The sequence below is a fragment of the Scyliorhinus torazame genome, chromosome 6 (assembly GCF_047496885.1).
Source record: "Scyliorhinus torazame isolate Kashiwa2021f chromosome 6, sScyTor2.1, whole genome shotgun sequence".
Lineage (NCBI taxonomy): Eukaryota > Metazoa > Chordata > Chondrichthyes > Carcharhiniformes > Scyliorhinidae > Scyliorhinus > Scyliorhinus torazame.
The window spans coordinates 99,578,347-99,598,119 of NC_092712.1; the positions used below are offsets into that span (position 1 = coordinate 99,578,347).

General features: G+C 45.7%; 1 protein-coding gene across 1 annotated transcript in view; it reads right to left on the bottom strand.

Annotated features, from left to right (window-relative positions):
- The window catches only part of LOC140425847 (MAM and LDL-receptor class A domain-containing protein 1-like), a 659,308-nt gene that overhangs the window by 487,281 nt on the left and 152,254 nt on the right, over window positions 1–19,773 (bottom strand). Inside the window, exon 10 of the mRNA XM_072510232.1 lies at window positions 10,190–10,336. Coding sequence (XP_072366333.1) covers window positions 10,190–10,336 — 147 coding nt within the window. The remainder of the gene's footprint in view (window positions 1–10,189; window positions 10,337–19,773) is intronic.

A 19,773-nucleotide genomic window follows, 5' to 3' on the forward strand; every position in this document is an offset into this window, starting at 1 on the left:
CCAATGGAGCAGCAATTATAAAGATAGAGACACGCGAGGCCACAGAGGTATTTGAAAACAAGAAGGAGAATTTTAAAATCAAGATGCCATTTGATCAGAAGCCTGTGCAGATCAGCGAGCACGGGTGTGCTGGGGGAACTGGACTCGCTGTGAGATGAGAAACAGGCAGCATAATTTTGGGTGACGTCAAAGTTTCCAGAGGGTAGAATAGAGGAGACCAGCCAGGGATGTGATTGAATAGTCAAGTCTAGAGGTGGCAAAGGCATAAATGAGGGTTTCAGTAGCGGATAAGCTGAGACAGGGCAAAGTCGAGCAATGTTACGGAGGTGGAAACAGGCGGTCTTAGGGATAGTGCAAACACAAAGTCAACTTGGGGTCAAATGTGGCACTAAGGTTACAACAGGCTAGTTTATTCTCAGACTGTTGTCGGGACGAGGGATGGAGTCAGTAACTAGAGAAGAGAGTTTGAAGAAGGGATCAAAATCAATGGCTTCAATCTTAGCAATATTTAATTTAGATTAGAAAGTTAAAGGTAACCAGATTTTCAGTGTAAACTAGGGGCAGAATTTACGGAATGAATTTTTCAGGGTTGGGGGCATAGTGCTCACCACCACCTCTCGCAAAAGAAATGCCGATTACAAATCGGAGTGGAAGGCAATCCCACCCTCAGGATCTACCAGACAAACTGATTGCGCCAATTAGCAGCACCAGAAGGACGTAGTGACACTTCTTGGACTGCAATGAGTCCCATGAGAAAGTGCCATGGGCACTGTGGTGATGTGCATCACTGTAAATACAGAAGGGGTTAATGTAAATACATGTAGGTTAGCTAGACACTAGAGGGAGCACCAGAGACATCACACACACACACACTCAACCAATAGATCAGTTAGATAAGACACGACCAATGGACATTCACGATACACACAGAGGTGACACGACCACAGGAGAGCATTACACCAACCCATATATAAAGGACACCACACACATGATCTGCCTCTTTCCAGTGGAGACAGTTAGTGAGTACAGACACGGAATCATAGAATTTACAGTGCAGAAGGAGGCCATTCGGCCCATCGAGTCTGCACCGGCTCTTGGAAAGAGCACCCTACCCAAGGTCCACACCTCCACCCTATCCCCATAACCCAGTAACCCCACCCAACACTAAGGGCAATTTTGGACACTATGGGCAATTTAGCATGGCCAATCCACCAAACCCGCACATCTTTGGACTGTGGGAGGAAACCGGAGCACCCGGAGGAAACCCACGCACACACGGGGAGGATGTGCAGACTCCGCACAGACAGTGACCCAAGCCAGAATCGAACCTGGGACCCTGGAGCTGTGAAGCATTTGTGCTATCCACAATTCTACCGTGCTGCCCCAGGATTGATTCAATATCACTCCCACCACGTGGATTGCAGCAAATGGTTAGTCAGTCTGGGTAGCTATAGTAGGATTAGCAGTAGTGTCGAACCCGAGTAATAGAAGTGTAAATAGTTTAATAAACGTGTTGAAGTTATCTCGACGTCTGAGCATTCCTTTGTCAAGTGCACCACAAGGAAGCCGCTTATGTTACACCTACAACATAACAAATCATGGTACCAGCAGTGAACTGTTTCAATCCATAGAGCCATACCTCAGCGTACAGTGACAACCAGCAACAATACCCAGGCAAGATGTTCGAGATCCGGGTTCCGCAGCAGCTCCAGCGCCACGGCGATCTCCGCGAAAACTGGTGGGCATTCCGGCAAAAGTTTGAAATCTTCCTGGTAGCAGCCGACCGACAAGATGTGGCCGATGCTGAAAAGACAGAGCTTCTCCTCACCATCGCCGGTGCCAGAGCAGAAGAAATCTTTTAAAAATTCAAGTTCTCCAAAGGGCAAAACAGGAGCGACTTCCAGGCAGTCTTGGACAAATTTGGAAAATACTGTGAGGAAAACACACTCCAACCAGAAAGAAAAGGCAAGAAAAGTGCCAGTACTCACCACGAGGCTGAGATCCCGGAGCAGAGAACAATTTTGATCGGCGGCCATCTTTCTAAAGGGACTGCACTTGCGCAAGAAGCGCACAGAACGGGAAGGTCCATTTGCGCATGCACGAGACGCCGCGCATGCGCAAACACGAAAACCGTCCCCGGTACAGGAAAAGCGATTTGATGGGCAAACGCTTCCTACGTATGATGACACGTGCGTCATGGCGTCAGAGGCCCCGGACCACGCCCATTTAAAGGGGAAACATCCCAAATCAAAGAAAAAACCTAAAGTCGTAATACAACCTTCTTTCACCTGGAATGACAGCACAATGCCTCAATTTGAGCCCGGAAATTAAATTAACCTCCGAAGAACCCTGCAACAAGCAGTTACCTACACCCAAACCGATGATTCCGACCTTGAATACTTTAAAACCGACCTTTACATTTTCTCTAGACCTCGCGAGCCCAATGCCAGCTCCGACGCAAACGGTGATGATATGATCTTGGAAGACAACGACTCAGGTGAAGCTTTCACCTTGGGAGGCTACCACAGTACCAAATCTGAACCGCAACTAGACGTGTTGCACCCCGACGATGAGTTCTTTGGATTTGAGGATCTTCAGCCCAGCAGATACGACATCCCGACTCGTGAGTGCAGGATTATGCTGCGGCCTGAAACCAAGAGACAGAGAGCGGTACAAGCCCAAAGAGAGTGGCCTGCTGCCACACAAAGCGTGGTCCACGCACCGCTCAGGGTTCCCGACTCTATGAAAGAAGAAACACAAGATTCCACACCGCAGTCGTTGCATGAACAAGAAGTGACTCCAGTGTCACAGGCCTCCACAGCGAGCTCGTAGACAGACTCCACAATTTCAGAAACACAAGACTCCAGAGCGCAGTCCTTGCATGAACAAGAAGTGACTCCAGTGTCACAAGCCTCCGCAGTGAGCTCATGGACAGCCTCCACGATAGAAGCAACGCAAGACTCCGACGCGCAGTCCTTGCAGGAACAAGACCAAGAGGGTCTAGCAACCTCCTCTGACCAACTACCAGCAGACGATGCAATTCTGCCATGCTCAAGTAAACAGCAAGAAGACTATGACAGTCTATCACGCTCCAGTGCACAGCAGGACGACCATGACGGTCTATCATGCTACAGTGAAGAACAAAGCGACGATGACAGTCCAAGCCCAAATGAAGGACAACAGCAAGACAATGACAGTCCACCCACATTGTTTGCGCCACCACATGAATACTCTGACAATTTACCCAACCCAAGTGAACAACAAGCAGCTACTGAAGCTTTACCCATGGTATATGAGACGAGTGACGACAGCATCCCACTTCCCATGCAAGATGTGCAAAGTGACAGACCTCAGCTAGTGTGTACAGAGGCACTCGGCGATCACTGTGAGACAACTGGTGACTCCGGTGACTCCATGATACTTCCACCCTCATTCGCTCGAACCTCTCCACTAGTCAATGCATTCCTGCATGTTCCGACTCCAGACGTGCAGCTTCAAGAAATCTCAGCTGACTCCAGTGAACCTGCTAAGACTCTGGATGGGGAGCATCAACAAACCAACACTGACTCAGTTAAAACAGACCAGACTCCAGATGGGGAGCAACCAAACGCCGACTCTGATTCATGTAAGCCGGACTTTACTCCAGACAGGGACTGCCACAACCTCAGTGATGGCACATTCAGGGTGACAGCAGATGCCACAACGACAGGAGATGGATCACGTAACAATTACACTGGGTCAGTAATAACAAGCAGCGGCTACAGTCCAAGAGGAATACACCAATTTTCACCACAGCTATATCCACACATTTTTTTCCACACCAGCAGTGCAGCCAATGACAGCACATGCTGGACAAACCCAGTATTCAGGCATGCAGCAGCCAGCAGTTTATGCAGCATATTCTCAAACAGGCCAGCACTACGGATTGCCCACTAATGGAATCAAGACCGAAGGAGGACTACCGCAAGCGCAATCTGCACTGCAGACTGGATGCCTTAGTTACAGCCCAGGATTTGCTGCACCCCAGCCTGGCCAGACGGCATATTCCTATCAGATGCCAGGTTCTAGTTTCACACCATCACCAGGTATTTATGCCAGCAGCAATTCTGTTTCCAATTTGACAAACTTCAACGGTTCTCAGCAGGATCACCCTTCCAGCACAGCATGTGGCCAGAACCAGTATGTACAGTCTTATCCAACTTCAACATCTGGCACATCCATGACCTCGAATGATACTGTTGATGGAACCTCTTCAATGTCAACACCTTATCAGCTACCATCACAAACATCGAAAAAGAAAAGGGACTCCAAATCAGTCAGCGAAGTGATTTGACCACTTCTTGCTTCCTGTGGCACAGGGACGTTGATGGCGTTCATAACCAAGAGAGACATTTGACCATGATGATTGATGGTTTTTGGACTCACACGAATGATTTGGACTTATTGTTTAATCACTGTTCCCATGACTTGTATATACCTTAACTTACCTACCTGTTTTTTGTTCAATTTTCTTAAAGTGTACAGAAAATATGTAACATATACAAAAGGGTTGATGTGGTGATGTGCATTACTGTAAATACACAAGGGGTTAATGTAAATACATGTAGGCTAGCTAGACACTAGAGGGAGCACCAGAAACATCACACACACACTCAACCAATAGATCAGTTAGATAAGACACAACCAATGGACATTCACGATACACAAGGAGGTGACACGACCACAGGAGGGCATTACACCAACCCATATATAAAGGACACCACACACATGATCTGCCTCTTTCCAGTGGAGACAGTCAGTGAGTACAGACACAGGGGGCGAGATTGTCCGACCCCCCCGCCGGGTCGGAGAATCGCCGGGGGCTGGCGTGAATCCTGCTCCAGCCGGTTGCCGAATTCTCCGGCACCGGAGATTCGGCGGGGACGGGAATTGCGCCGGTTGGCGGGCCCCCCCCCCTGCGATTCTCCAGCCCGGATGGGCCGAAGTCCCGCAGCTAAAATGCCTGCCCCGCCGGCGTAGATTAAACCACCTACCTTACCGGTGGGACAAGTCGGCGCGGGCAGGCTCCGGGGTCCTGGGGGGGGGGGCGCGGGGTGATCTGGCCCCGGGGGGTGCCCCCACAGTGGCCTGGCCTGCGATCGGGGCCCACCAATCCGTGGGCAGGCCTGTGCCGTGGGGGCACTCTTTTCCTTCCGCCTTCGCCATGGTCTCCACCATGGCGGAGGCGGAAGAGACTCCCTCCACTGCGCATGTGCGGGAATGCCGTCAGCGGCCGCTAACGCTCCCACGCATGCGCCGCCCGGAGATGTAATTTCCGCGCCAACTGGCAGGGCACCAAAGGCCTTTTCCGCCAGCTGGCGGGGCGGAATTTCGTCCGGCGCGGGCCTAGCCCCTTAAGGTTGGGGCTCGGCCCCCAAAGATGCGGAGCATTCCGCACCTTTGGGGCGGCGCGATGCCCGACTGATTTGCGCCGTTTTGGGCGCCAGTCGGCGGACATCGCGCCGATACCGGAGAACTTCGCCCTGGGTTGATTCAGTATCACTCACCTCACGTGGATTGCAGCAACTGGTTAGTCAGTCTGGGTAGCTATAGTAGGATTAGCAGTAGTGTTGAACCCGAGTAATAGAAGTGTAAATAGTTTAATAAACATGTTGATGTTAATATGTTAATATTATGTTAATATGTTAATAAACATATCTCCATGTCTGAACCTTCCTTTCTCAAGTGCACCACAAGGAAGCTGCTTATGCTACACCTAGAGCATAACAAATCAGGCACTGCACACAGTGAGTCCAGGGTTTCTTGAGACGGGAGAGATCAGGCACTCTAGCAAGCAGGATGAGGTGGTGGGTCTTTGAAGCCAGGTGGAGAGGCAAAAAGGGCCCCACGTCCCAGCCCCCAAAGGAGGTATTCCTTCCCATTCATTCACCAACTTTGGTGAAAAATACAGCCTTTCCACTCGAGCCCGCCTTCTACTGTCTAGCATATTATGGCAGTGGCGGTGGATTGAGGCCTTTAATTGTCATGTAATTGGGCAGACAGGGGCCTCAATAGGCCTAAGGGTGCGAAACCTAGTGGGCCATACCACCTCCCCATATTATGGAAACCTGGTCAGGAGTGAGTGGAAAAGCGAAGGGTTACCCACTCAGCCTATTTCACATGCCTCTGAAAACATCCTGCCCCCACCCCCACCCACTGGGTGGACTATAAAACACCCCCTTACTATTGAGAACACATATTGGAAATAAATGAAAAATATTGCAGATGCTTGAGATCTGAAATAAAAACGGAGAATTCTGGGAAAACTCGGAAGTTCTGGCATCATCTTGGACAGAGTAACAGAGTTAACATTTTGTATCCAATATGACACTTCTCTGCAACTGAACTGTGATGGGTTTTGCAGTGGAAAGCGGGGAGGGGGGTGGTTGTCAGGTGCAGAGCAGGGCTAGATTAGAAGATGGGAAGTTTAAATGACAGAAGATGCAGAGGGAGAATAATGATAACAGCAAAGAAACAAAGCATTGGTTCAGAGTAGGTGTTAAGAGCAGAATAAATGTCAGCTCTGTCTGAAAGCATAAACATAGTCGCAGGTACCTCTTATTCCTATTCCTTATGACTTTGAAGTCACATTTTTGTGTAATACTTTATCAAACCTCTTTCATTGTAATTTGATAGGGCACTTAAAGAAGTGGATTAACATCTCCATTAAAATAATAATCAGAGCATGTTCATAGAAATGTATTTAGCTTTGCATGCATGGTAATATCTAAGGTGCACATAATTGTTTCTACAGTTACATTAATCAATTTTAATTGATCAAATTTTAAATATTGGGTGAAATGTTGTGTACTTGTGTGCTTACAGTTTGATGATGATAATGTTACTTTAAATATGACTTTAACCTGTGATCCAACATCAAAGTAATTCCCTCCATTACATTCATTACTCAGTTGTTTTTCTCAAGCTATCTGTCCTTGGTCTGTGCTCATTGATTTTGAACCTCTGGAACTACTTCCACTACCTTCTATAATCACGTCCTTCTGGAAAGAAAACCTACCCTCAGATCCTCTACTCTAAGGATCGCATCAGGTGCCCCCCCCCCCCCTTCTGCCCTAACCCCCTGCAACACGATGAGGAGAAAATTGAACAGGGCCTGAAAACAAGCATGGGGATGCTGATGGGAATTCCTCATTCCCATTGTTTGTATCTCCTGTTAATTTAAGTAACTTATGAGATGAATGCTGTTAAGTGGCTGCAAACCTGATTGGGAGATACAAAATTGTGAGACGTTAGCATGAATTAGAATCACAGAATTGTTACGACGCAGAAGAGGCCACTTGGTCTATTGTGTCGACACTGGCTTTCCAAACTAGCATCATGACTTAAAATGAGCTGTTTTTACTTAAATCCAGCCTGCACCTCTCAAAGGTGGCTAGGGCAGGTGCTGGAAGTCGTGTAAAATTAATTTTGATATGAGGAACCCTCAATAGCTCAAATAGGCAGAAAGCAAGCTCCAAGATTCTTGGATGCAGCACTGGATGCCTTGTTGTAGGAGATGGAAAGCAGGAGAGATATAATCTATCCACACATACTCATGAGCCCCTACAGAAAAACTTTGTGACAGCAGTGAAACCAGATAGCTCTGGCAGTTAATACCAAGAGTTAAGCCATGAGAATTTGGATGCATCGTCACAATATTCCCATGCCTGATGAGGAAAAGTTATATGTATGTTTAAATGCTATGTTCTACCATCTGTACCTGTCATCTTAGGCACTGCTCAATCTCTATCACTCACCTATCAACACTCTCCATTAATCACCATTCATAGCTCACAATTACTGCTTCACTTCACATTCACACATACCTCTGCTGCAAGCTTCACACCAACATCTCTCAGCTTACACATATTGCCAGCTATATTTTCCATGGCAGGCACATCAACCAAACATCACCCTCACCAAGGCACATAACTCTCTTCTGTAGGAAAAATTGTTGTACAACTGTAGGCAGCAGGAGCTAATCGATGGGGTCATGCATGGCTACATTTCCTGACCCTGCTGAAGAAGGTGGTGGTCAACAGCCATTGGAGAGGCCATGGTCAGCAGTGGGTCTGTAACCATTGAAGATGACAGTATCCTAAAACCTAATCCTCTAACTCACACCCCACCAATTTCTTATTCACCAACCTGCAGATTGTTGGAGGGAAGAAATACTCAGAGTCTTTTCTCGACCACGTGGAGTTGTAAAAAGTTGCGTTTATTCAAAACAAATTCTGCTGCTACCTTTAGCTCGCAAAAGTCAGTTCTGATCATATTCAGAGTTACATGCATATATATTTAAAGTTCTTTCAGAGTTCCAAGTAGGCATTGACATCATTGATTCATTCGGAACAATACAAGGTGATCAGTATGCATATTTTCTGGGCCCTTTCATGGGTAACGGTGAACTAATACAATGCTTCTTTACAATCTCCTGGATTCTGTTCAATATATTTCCCTTAACCTGAACTCCTTGATGGGGTGTTAATATGTTTTTATTCCCTGATCTGGGCTGGACAATGAATCTCTTACAGACCGGCTGGAGCCATGGTTTCTGTGACGTGGATGATTCTGTAGGATGATTCAATTATCTCGAGTGCAGGTGACTTTTCTTTAAGGTTCAACATTTAACCCCTTGCCTACTGGCTTTTCCCTTAACCTGTGCTGCTATAATACTCGCGACATCTTTATTGTTACTTATATCAATTCTGTGACATAAATCACAATTTCTTCTGCTAGCAAGATGGTGTAAGAATGCACCTCTTGCTTCCTCAGGCTGCACTCTGTTCCCCTCACCATCACTCTACCCCTGTGACTTTCTACTTTCAGATACCCAAGAACTGCCATAGGCCACGCAGTGATGGAAGAGCAGGGTGACCATAATGAAGAAAAGATACCATTACATGCTCTCGCATTTGCATACTGACACAATGCATAATTTAGACAAAAGCACACATTGGGTAGGATTCAATCTGGCCTGCAGGAGTGATTGTGATCTGGGAATTATGGGTTGGGGACTGTGGAATGGGATGGAACGTGGAGTGCTCATCACTTGCAACTATCTCAATGCCGGGGAATGTCGACGATGGCCTTCCCACCCAGAAGCCAATTGAAGCCCTTATGTAGTCTTAAGTGAAGGGCCCTGCCCAGCAGCAAGGGCTGCTCATTAAAACCAGCCCCACCCTCACCAACAACACCCACCACTTTGTCCTACAGCTCACCTAGAATTTCACCTTCCAAGTAATGAGTGACTTCCCTATTTTTCCGAACAAGGAATTCTACCTCACATTTATCTCTTGAACCTAATTTGCCAATTACTGACCATTCTGCAAGTTATTAGTGTCCATCTGTAATTTGTTGTCGTCTGCAAATCTAGAAATTATGATTTTCATTCCAAAGTCCAAATAGTTAATATAAATTGTGACCAGCAATGGTCCCAACACTGATCCTTGTGGAAACCACTTACCACCTTCTGTCACTCTGAATAACCGTCCTTTACTCCCAAGCTCTGCTTTCTGTCTTAAAGCCCGCTCGTGGTCTATTCTGCCACGTCTCCCCTAACTCCACATTCCCTGACCTTATCATGAATGAATCATGGGGCACCTTATTGAAGGCTTTTTGAAAGTCCAGATAAAATACATCCACTGAATTGTCTACTCCCTCCATTCACTTCTTCAAAAAAAAGCAATAGATTTGGTTCAGCAAGATTTTCCCTTTTGAAATTGATGTTGACTGTTCATTATTATAATTCTTGTTTCTAGATGTTCTTCTATTCTCTCCTTTAGTGTTCCTACCACGGGTGGTAAGCTGGCTGGTCTATATTTTTGTGGATGTGTTCTATCCTACTTCTTCAATATAGGAATTAGATAAGCTATCCACCAGTCTTCTGGCAAATACCACACCTTTGTTCTGAAAAATTGCTCACTATGTGTTTTAAAACACTCTACAGTGTTCCATAATAGACCAGTCATGTGACCTAGAAAACTGTTGTTGACTGGCAGATCAGACATCTACCTATACTCACCTTAGCCAAGGTTTTCTGGCCGTTTTCATCATCGGAATCAAACCCCCTTGGTTTGACCATCAAGCATCTGGGCTGCACGGTTTTCCATTACATATGAGTAAGGACGTTACAGCAGTGAGTACTGACCTTGGCTACTATTAGTCGTGTGGTCAGTAATAGGCAATCCTAATCCTGAGGATGTTTGTCCTTGTCCTCTCGCCCACACAGAACCATCTGAGGTCAGCTGCTTCCACTCACAGAAACCAGATTCGAAGCTACACAAAGTATAATTTACTGAAAAACAAAAAGCAAGGGAATAGACCGCCGTTAAGACATTTCACTGAGGAGGTCACAGTCTCCACTTTTATGCTGCACTGTTTTCCCTTGGAAAATAAAAATGAAGAGCAGTTAAAATCATATCTGGCTTTGCATTTTTTTAATTATTCTTTTACAGGATATGGGCATTGCTAGCTAGGCCAGAATTTATTGTCCATCCGTAATTTGTAGGCTGGATTTTTAAACTTGAATTACTGTTTATGCCAGTATGGCAGGCTGTATCGCAGAATTGTTCCAGTGCAAAGGAGGCCATTCAGCTCTGAATGAGAAATCTGTCTCGTTCCATTCCCCTGCCTTCTTCCGTAACCCTGCACATTCTTCTTTTTCAGGTAACAGTCTCTTTTGAATGCATTGATTGAAGCTGCCTCCTCTGCACTCTTAGGCACTGCATGTCAGACTTTAAACACCGGGCAGTGTGAACAATATTTCCCCCAGTGTCACTTTTGCTTTGTTTACTAAGTACTTTAAATCAGTTTCTTCCTATCTGCTCAGCCCAAACCTCTCATCATTTTGAACTGCTCCCTCAAATCTCCTCTCAGCCACCTCTTCTCCAAGGTAAACAGTCCCAACTTCTCCAGTCTATCTGCATAACTGAAGTTCCTCATTCTTCATCCCTGGAACCATTCTCATGAATCTTTTCTGTACTCTCGCCAATGTTAGGAACAATGTATAACTTTAAATTTAATTCATATTTGTATTTGTGTGTTAATAATGGTGCCACATGGTTCTAATTTTATTTAGAGGTTTTTTTTGTGAGCTTGGTGCCAGGATGTCTGGGGGCCCTGTTTGTACTCAAGAAATTTTTATGAGGTTTTACAACTTTTAAAGTGAAAAGATGGGGTGCAAAGGGGTTAGCAGTTTAGTAAAAAAAAAAACCCAGAAAGTAGAAAACTTTTTGGATCACATAGGTATCCAGGTACACAGGGGAAGACAAGAGGGCAGGGCGATCAGTCTTAGTAAGCAAGTGAGAATGTAGGCAAGAATTCTAAACTCTCTAGTAAGAAATACTGTAAGACTGCTGGGGAACTGGGTTTCGGGAACTCTGTGTGCTCTGAACTTGAATTAATAGTGAGTTTAGATTGTGATTTTTGGGTGTCTCAAGAAGAGATACCAAGAGGGACAAAAATATCCAGCCAATGCTGAGAAATCCACCAGAAGAAATGTCATTTGCACCCCTCACCCCCGCTCCGCCACCAATAAGAGTAACCCTTGCAGTTGAGGTGCTTAGATGGGTCCCCCTTGGCAGTTGCCTCAGAACTGCCACAGCACTGTCAGGGTATCAGGAGGCAGTGTCAGGGTACTTCCCAGGCATGCCTGTCCCTCCCGTGGACTACACCCACATGTACACCCCTGGCGGCTTCCTTCCATCTGGGTTCCCATTTTTAAAAACTTGTTTTAAACCATGACACATCGGCGAGGGGGGAGATCCCAATATGGGGGAACATACGGCGGGGAAGCCCATTCATTTGATTACGATTTATTTCAATGAGGTTGTTAACCTTTCTGTACGAAACCTCATTACATCACTGGTGGAGGGGAGAATCGGAAAATGAGATCTTGCCGGCGAGATTGTTGATTTCTGACTCGCGCCATATTTTGCGCACACTTGTCTTTTGTGCTCATGACACTGGCAGACTCTTGTAAATATGTTCAGTAACTGACCTCCACAGTTGCTAAAGAAAATTAGGATCTATCAAGTCAGGTTTCACTCTGGAATTTGATTTGTCTAGTGCAGGGATCGCAACATCAATACCTATCCTGTCCCCCATCATTCTTTTGAACTCCAGCGGGAACATTCCTAACCTAGTCAATTTCTCCTCATACGACAGTCCTGCCATCCCTGGACTCAGTCTGGTAAACCTTCGCTGCACTCCCTCGAGAGCAAGAACATCCTTCCTCAGAAAAGGAGACCAGAACTGCACACAATATTCAAGGTGTGGCCTCACCAAGGCCCTGTATAATTGCAGCAACACATCCCTGATTCTGTATAAATAGCAATATTTACAGGAACTTTGGAGGCAAAGAAATAAATTGCTCAGGGCATATAAGTTTCTCCAAAGTAAAGGCAGAAGAGTTGGGAGATGCAACTCCATTGATAGGAGAGTGTAATTACAGTGGGATAATTTAAAATGGGCTTATTCCATTATGAATAAGTTAAGTGTGTATTGCAGAAAATATGGCAATGTGTGCAAATTAAGGTGCCATATATAATATAGAAATGTAAATGTTTTAAGCATCAACCAAAGGTACAACAGGGAAGTAATCGGAATAGCACGTTGTGGGTTTATTTTCTTTCGTTTACGCACAGCATGCTTCTGCATTTTAAAAAAAGGAATAACATTTCAATTGGAAAAAGCTTTTGAAATATTTCCCCTGACTTTTCCATAGAATTCCTACAGTGCAGAACAAAGCCATTCAGCCCATCGGGTCTGAACCAGTCCTCCGAAAGAGCACCCTACCTAGCCCCCCCCTCCCCGTAACCCCACCTAACCTGCACATCTTTGGACACAAAGGGGCAATTTAGCATGGTCAATCCACCTAACCTGCATATCTTTGGACACAAAGGGGCAATTTAGCATGGTCAATCCACCTAACCTGCACATCTTTGGACACTAAGGGGCAATTTAGCATGGTCAATCCACCTAACCTGCATATCTTTGGACACAAAGGGGCAATTTAGCATGGTCAATCCACCTAACCTGCACATTTTTGGACACAAAGGGGCAATTTAGCATGGTCAATCCACCTAACCTGCATATCTTTGGACACAAAGGGGCAATTTAGCATGGTCAATCCACCTAACCTGCATATCTTTGGACACTAAGGGGCAATTTAGCATGGTCAATCCACCTAACCTGCATATCTTTGGACACAAAGGGGCAATTTAGCATGGTCAATCCACCTAACCTGTACATCTTTGGACACTAAGGGGCAATTTAGCATGGTCAATCCACCTAACCTGCACATCTTTGGACACTAAGGGGCAATTTAGCATGGTCAATCCACCTAACCTGCACATCTTTGGACTGTGGGAGGAAACCAGAGCAGCTGGAGGAAGCCCACACAGACATGGGGAGACCATGTAGTCTCCACACAGTCCCCCAGAGCTGGAATTGAACCCAGGTCCCTGGTACTGTGAGGCCACAGTGCTAACCACTGTGCTGCCGTGTCGTCCTTTTCTTCAAATAATTTTGAAAACCGTTCAATGATGGCATTTATCATTTGGCTTACTTAAATGCTGTTGATATGTTCTGGGAAGTTGTTCACACGACACACGCGCAGACTGCAGGAGCTATATTCACCTCAGGGGTCATCATTCTGTGCAGAAATGTAAAGGCCAAGCCCAAGCTTTTTGGACAAGGCTGAGTTGTGACAAGTCGAAATTTGGCTTTAAACGGCACCAAAAATAATTTTAGGTAACAAGCAAAAAACAAAACAATGAAAAGTAGGACCAACAGAAAAATTAGTCTCAATCCATGAAATGCTAAAAACAATGAAAAAAAGTAGTCAACTTTGGCAGAAGTACAGTGAAATGTCTCTATTGCGTTAACTGGGATATGGATTTATTCGGATAACAGCAGCAATTACTGAACACTGGAATTAATGAGGTGTACTATTGTTAGTAAATCTAGCTGTGCATGCATCTTTATGCAGATGGGCACATTAGTAATCCTTGACATTTTTGTGATATCCAAATGTTTGTTGTTTTTCCAGTTGTAGTGGGAGCCCAAACAGTGATTCGCTTTCAGGCCATGCATTGCTTTTCCAGATGGCTAAAGAACCTAATAGGAGGGAGAAGGAATTTTGCATCAGATTTTACGGATTCAATCAGAAATTATTGAACAAGTTAAAGTTAGGGAGCATTTTGGAAAGGGAGATGGAAACAGAGGGATGAATTTCATAGCAAGCATATTGCTCGAATTGTGATAGAGCTGCCCCATGGGCTAAATAAGCAGAGGGTGGGACTTCTGCCCCTTAGTGGATGGATATCCTGCCCTCAAGAGCTTCCTGCTTGGCTGACAGCTCCAGCAGTCTAAGCAGGGCAAAAAGTAATTAGTGGCTGCTGCTGGAACTGCTAGCAGGCACATGTTGAAAACTGTCGTGGCATCCAGACTCATGCAAGCATGGGGTATTTAACATAGAACATATAGAACATAGAACAATAGAGCGCAGTACAGGCCCTTCGGCCCACGATGTTGCATCGAAACAAAAGCTATCTAACCTACACTATGCCATTATCATCCATATGTTTATCCAATAAACTTTTAAATGCCCTCAATGTTGGCGAGTTCACTACTGTAGCAGGTAGGGCATTCCACGGCCTCACTACTCTTTGCGTAAAGAACCTACCTCTGACCTCTGTCCTATATCTATTACCCCTCAGTTTAAAGTTATGTCCCCTCGTGCCAGCCATTTCCATCCGCGGGAGAAGGCACTCACTGTCCACCCTATCCAACCCCCTGATCATTTTGTATGCCTCTATTAAGTCTTCTCTTAACCTTCTTCTCTCCAACGAAAACAACCTCAAGTCCATCAGCCTTTCCTCATAAGATTTTCCCTCCATACCAGGCAACATCCTGGTAAATCTCCTCTGCACCCGCTCCAAAGCCTCCACGTCCTTCCTATAATGCGGTGACCAGAACTGTATGCAATACTCCAAATGCGGCCGTACCAGAGTTCTGTACAGCTGTAACATGACCTCCCGACTCCGGAACTCAATCCCTCTACCAATAAAGGCCAACACTCCATAGGCCTTCTTCACAACCCTATCAACCTGGGTGGCAACTTTCAGGGATCTATGTACATGGACACCTAGATCCCTCTGCTCATCCACACTTTCAAGAGCTTTACCATTAGCCAAATATTCCGCATTCCTGTTATTCCTTCCAAAGTGAATCACCTCACACTTCTCTACATTAAACTCCATTTGCCACCTCTCAGCCCAGCTCTGCAGCTTATCTATATCCCTCTGTAACCTGCTACATCCTTCCACACTATCGACAACACCACCGACTTTAGTATCGTCTGCAAATTTACTCACCCACCCTTCTGCGCCTTCCTCTAGGTCATTGATAAAAATGACAAACAGCAACGGCCCCAGAACAGATCCTTGTGGTACTCCACTTGTGACTGTACTCCATTCTGAACATTTCCCATCAACCACCACCCTCTGTCTTCTTTCAGCTAGCCAATTTCTGATCCACATCTCTAAATCACCCTCAATCCCCAGCCTCCGTATTTTCTGCAATAGCCTACCGTGGGGAACCTTATCAAACGCTTTGCTGAAATCCATATACACCACATCAACTGCTCTACCCTCATCTACCTGTTCAGTCACCTTCTCAAATAACTCAATAAGGTTTGTGAGGCATGACCTACCCTTCACAAAGCCATGCTGACTATCCCTGATCATATTATTCCTATCTAGATGATTATAAATCTTGTCTCTTATAATCCCCTCCAAGACTTTACCCACTACAGACGTGAGGCTCACCGGTCTATAGTTGCCGGGGTTGTCTCTGCTCCCCTTTTTGAACAAAGGGACCACATTTGCTGTCCTCCAGTCCTCTGGCACTATTCCTGTAGCCAATGATGACATAAAAATCAAAGCCAAAGGTCCAGCAATCTCTTCCCTGGCCTCCCAGAGAATCCTAGGATAAATCCCATCAGGTCCCGGGGACGTATCTATTTTCAGCCTGTCCAGAATTGCCAACACCTCTTCCCTATGTACCTCAATGCCATCTATTCTATTAGCCTGGGGCTCAGCATTCTCCTCCACAACATTATCTTTTTCCTGAGTGAATACTGACGAAAAATATTCATTTAGTATCTCGCCTATCTCTTCAGACTCCACACACAATTTCCCATCCCTGTCCTTGACTGGTCCTACTCTTTCCCTAGTCATTCGCTTATTCCTGACATACCTATAGAAAGCTTTTGGGTTTTCCTTGATCCTTCCTGCCAAATACTTCTCATGTCCCCTCCTTGCTCGTCTTAGCTCTCTCTTTAGATCTTTCCTCGCTACCTTGTAACTATCCATCGCCCCAACTGAAACTTCACACCTCATCTTCACATAGGCCTCCTTCTTCCTCTTAACAAGAGATTCCACTTCCTTGGTAAACCACGGTTCCCTCGCTCGACGCCTTCCTCCCTGCCTGACCGGTACATACTTATCAAGAACACGCAGTAGCTGATCCTTGAACAAGCCCCACTTATCCAGTGAGAGTTCAGGGAGGCTTGGCCAATAGAAGCTGATGAGGAGGGTGGGGGCCAGGGACGTGGGTCTTCAAAGCCATGCATGGAGAAACAAAGAGGTGGTTAGCGCAGGGGACCCTGCAAATAATATGCCCCCTTCAGTCCTGCCTTTTCCACAAAGTTAAAAGAAAATTGCCTACTCAGTCTCCCCGTACCTGACCACACCAACCATAATATGACTTGGGCGGTATAATATTCCGGTCAGTTGGCTTGGGAACAAGCTTTATTTCAGGATGGCGGATGGGCTGCCAATATTGGCACCCACCCATCTACTGTTCTATGGGGACAGTGTCACGGGAGTCAGAAAGGCATTGGGTAAGCCATCCATCACTTTTTATGTGCCACATCCCACTGAAAACATGTCGGGGCAACACGGTAGCACAGTGGTTAGCACAGTTGCTTCGCAGCTCCAGGGTCCCAGGTTCGATTCCGGCTTGGGTCACTGTGCGGAGTCTGAACGTTCTCCCCGTGTCTGCGTGGGTGTCCTCTGGGTGCTCTGGTTTCCTCCCATAGTCCAAAGATGTGCAGGTTAGGTGGACTGGCCATGCTAAATTGCCCTTAATGTCGAAAAGGATTAGGCGGGGTTACTGGGTTATGGGTGTGGGCTTATGTGGGGTGTTATTTCCACGGGCCGGTGCAGACTCGATGGGCGAAATGGCCTCCTTCTGCACTGTAAATTATCATGATTCTATGGAGGGTGAGGTGTAAAATTCTGTTCGTAATAGGGTTTTGTGCCAACGTTAACGGGGTAAGGGGAGTAAAACAGAAACACACAATTTTAAGAAGGGGTCACTGTTGAAATGAGAAAGTGATTAATAAAGCCAGACAGGCAGACTGGAATTGACAGTTAAAGGGAAAAAGGAAAGCAACAAGTTGACAACAAGGCAGCATTGGACCAAGCATGGCTTCAAGAAGCAAAACTGAAGTCAATAGGTAATTGGGGAAATGTAATCCTCAACTGTTGGAGGGTTGAAGGTGGTTTTGATTCTTGGAGACCAACAATCTCAGCCGCAGGACAGTATTGCAGGGTAGTCTCTAGGGTAGCCTCCTGGGCCCAATCATTTTCAACTGTTTCATTAATGACCTTCCTTCTATCATAATATCAGAAGTAGGGATGTTCTCTGATGATTGCACAGTCGCTAGTGCTTAAGTTGAAAAGTGGCAAGTAATATTTGCGCTACACAAATGCAAGGAAATTACCATCTCCAGCAAGATAGAATCTAACCATCTTCCCATGATGTTTATGAACATTACCATTGCTAAATCACCCATATCGACATACTGACATTTACCATTGACGCGAGGCTTAACTGGACCAGCTATCTGCATACTGTGGCAACAAGAGTGGGTCAGAGGCCGGAAAATGTGTGATGAGTGACTCAACTTCTGCCTCCCATGGGCTTGTTCATCATCTCAGGCTCAAGTCAGGAATGTGATCATAGAATCATAGAATTTACAGTGCAGAAGGAGGCCATTCGGCCCATCGAGTCTGCACCGGCCCTTGGAAAGAGCACCCTACTCAAGCCCACACCTCCACCCTATCCCCGTAATGCAGTAACCCCACTTAACCTTTTTATTTTTACACTAAGGACAATTTATCATGACTAATCCACCTAACTCGCACATCTTTGGTCTGTGGGAGGAAACCGGAGCACCCGGAGGAAACCCACGCAGACACGGGGAGAACATGCAGACTCCGCACAGACAGTGACCCAAGACGGGAATCGAACCTGGGACCCTGGAGCTGTGAAGCAATAGTGCTAACCACTGTGCTGCCCATGTGATGGAATGCTCTTCACTTGTTTGGATGAGCGCAGCTCCAACAACAGTCAAGAAGCTCAACAATACCCAGGACAAGGCAGCCCAATTGACCAACAACCCTTTCACCACCTTAAACATTCACTCCTTCCACCACCAGCACACAATGTTAGCAGTGTGTACTGTACAGAGGATGCACTGTTGCAACTCACCAAGCTTCTGTCTACAGCAACTTCCAAACCCACGACCTCTATCATCTAGAAGGATAAGGGCAGCAGATGCATGGGAACACCACCACCTCAAAGTTTTTCTCCAAGCCACATACCATCCTGATTTAGAACTATTTTAACACAGTTCCTTCATGGTCACTTTCATTCTCTAATAGCACTTTGGGTGTACTTACACCAGATGCACTGCAGCAGTTTAAGAAGGCGGCTTACCACCACCTCATCAAGGGCAGATAGGAACAGGCAATAAATGTGGCCTTGTCAGCAAAGTCATGTGGACTTTGAATAAAACAAAAATTACCCAGTAGTTAAAATTTCTTCGGACACACACTGTCAAACTCAAGATGGTTTACCAGCTGCTTTGGTCTGCACCCAACAAATTTCCACTAGGGCAAAAGAACCTGAAAAAGTCACTGGTCCAACCATGGCTAAAATAATCGGCAGCAAGGCTATCCAGATTTGGATGCAGTGTAAAAGGAAACAACCACATTTTTCCATGCCAAAAGCATTGAGTGTTTACGCTGGACAGAAGCTTCATGGAAAATGTATGTATTTTAGGTCACCATAACTTTCCGAATCAGGTTACACAGGCTCAAAATTTGAAGCGAGGATAGTGCATATACATTCAATTCAGCTACTTTATTGCAGGGAGTTATGAACATGGTGAGATGGAATGCCGAGGGAGGTTGGGGTGAAAAATCTAAGGGAAGTTAGGTAGATATTTGATGGGGTGAATAATAATTTGGGGGCTCGTCAGATGGACTGGGGAGTCTTTCCCACTAAATGTTATTTTCCTATATTGATTTCCATATATTCATAGGCAGATATTAGTCTATACCTACTTCAATGTGTGCAGTTTTAGTGCAATTGATAGCATTCTGTCAAACATTGTCTCCACTAGCTACACAGGGATCAATAGAATACTTGCCCAGTTCTGCTGGTGAAGTAATGGTTTGAGCTGCAGCTAGGCTGTTTTATATTTGAATATATACAGTTCATTTACAACAGCAATCAAAACCATACCATAACAAAAGTACAATGAAGCCCAGTGGACCAAACCTACTTGCTTCAGACCCTACAGCTCTCATAGAAGTAGGCTGACCTCCTCCTCCTTCATGTACCATACCCTAAGAGGTGTGGGTGACCATGGACTTC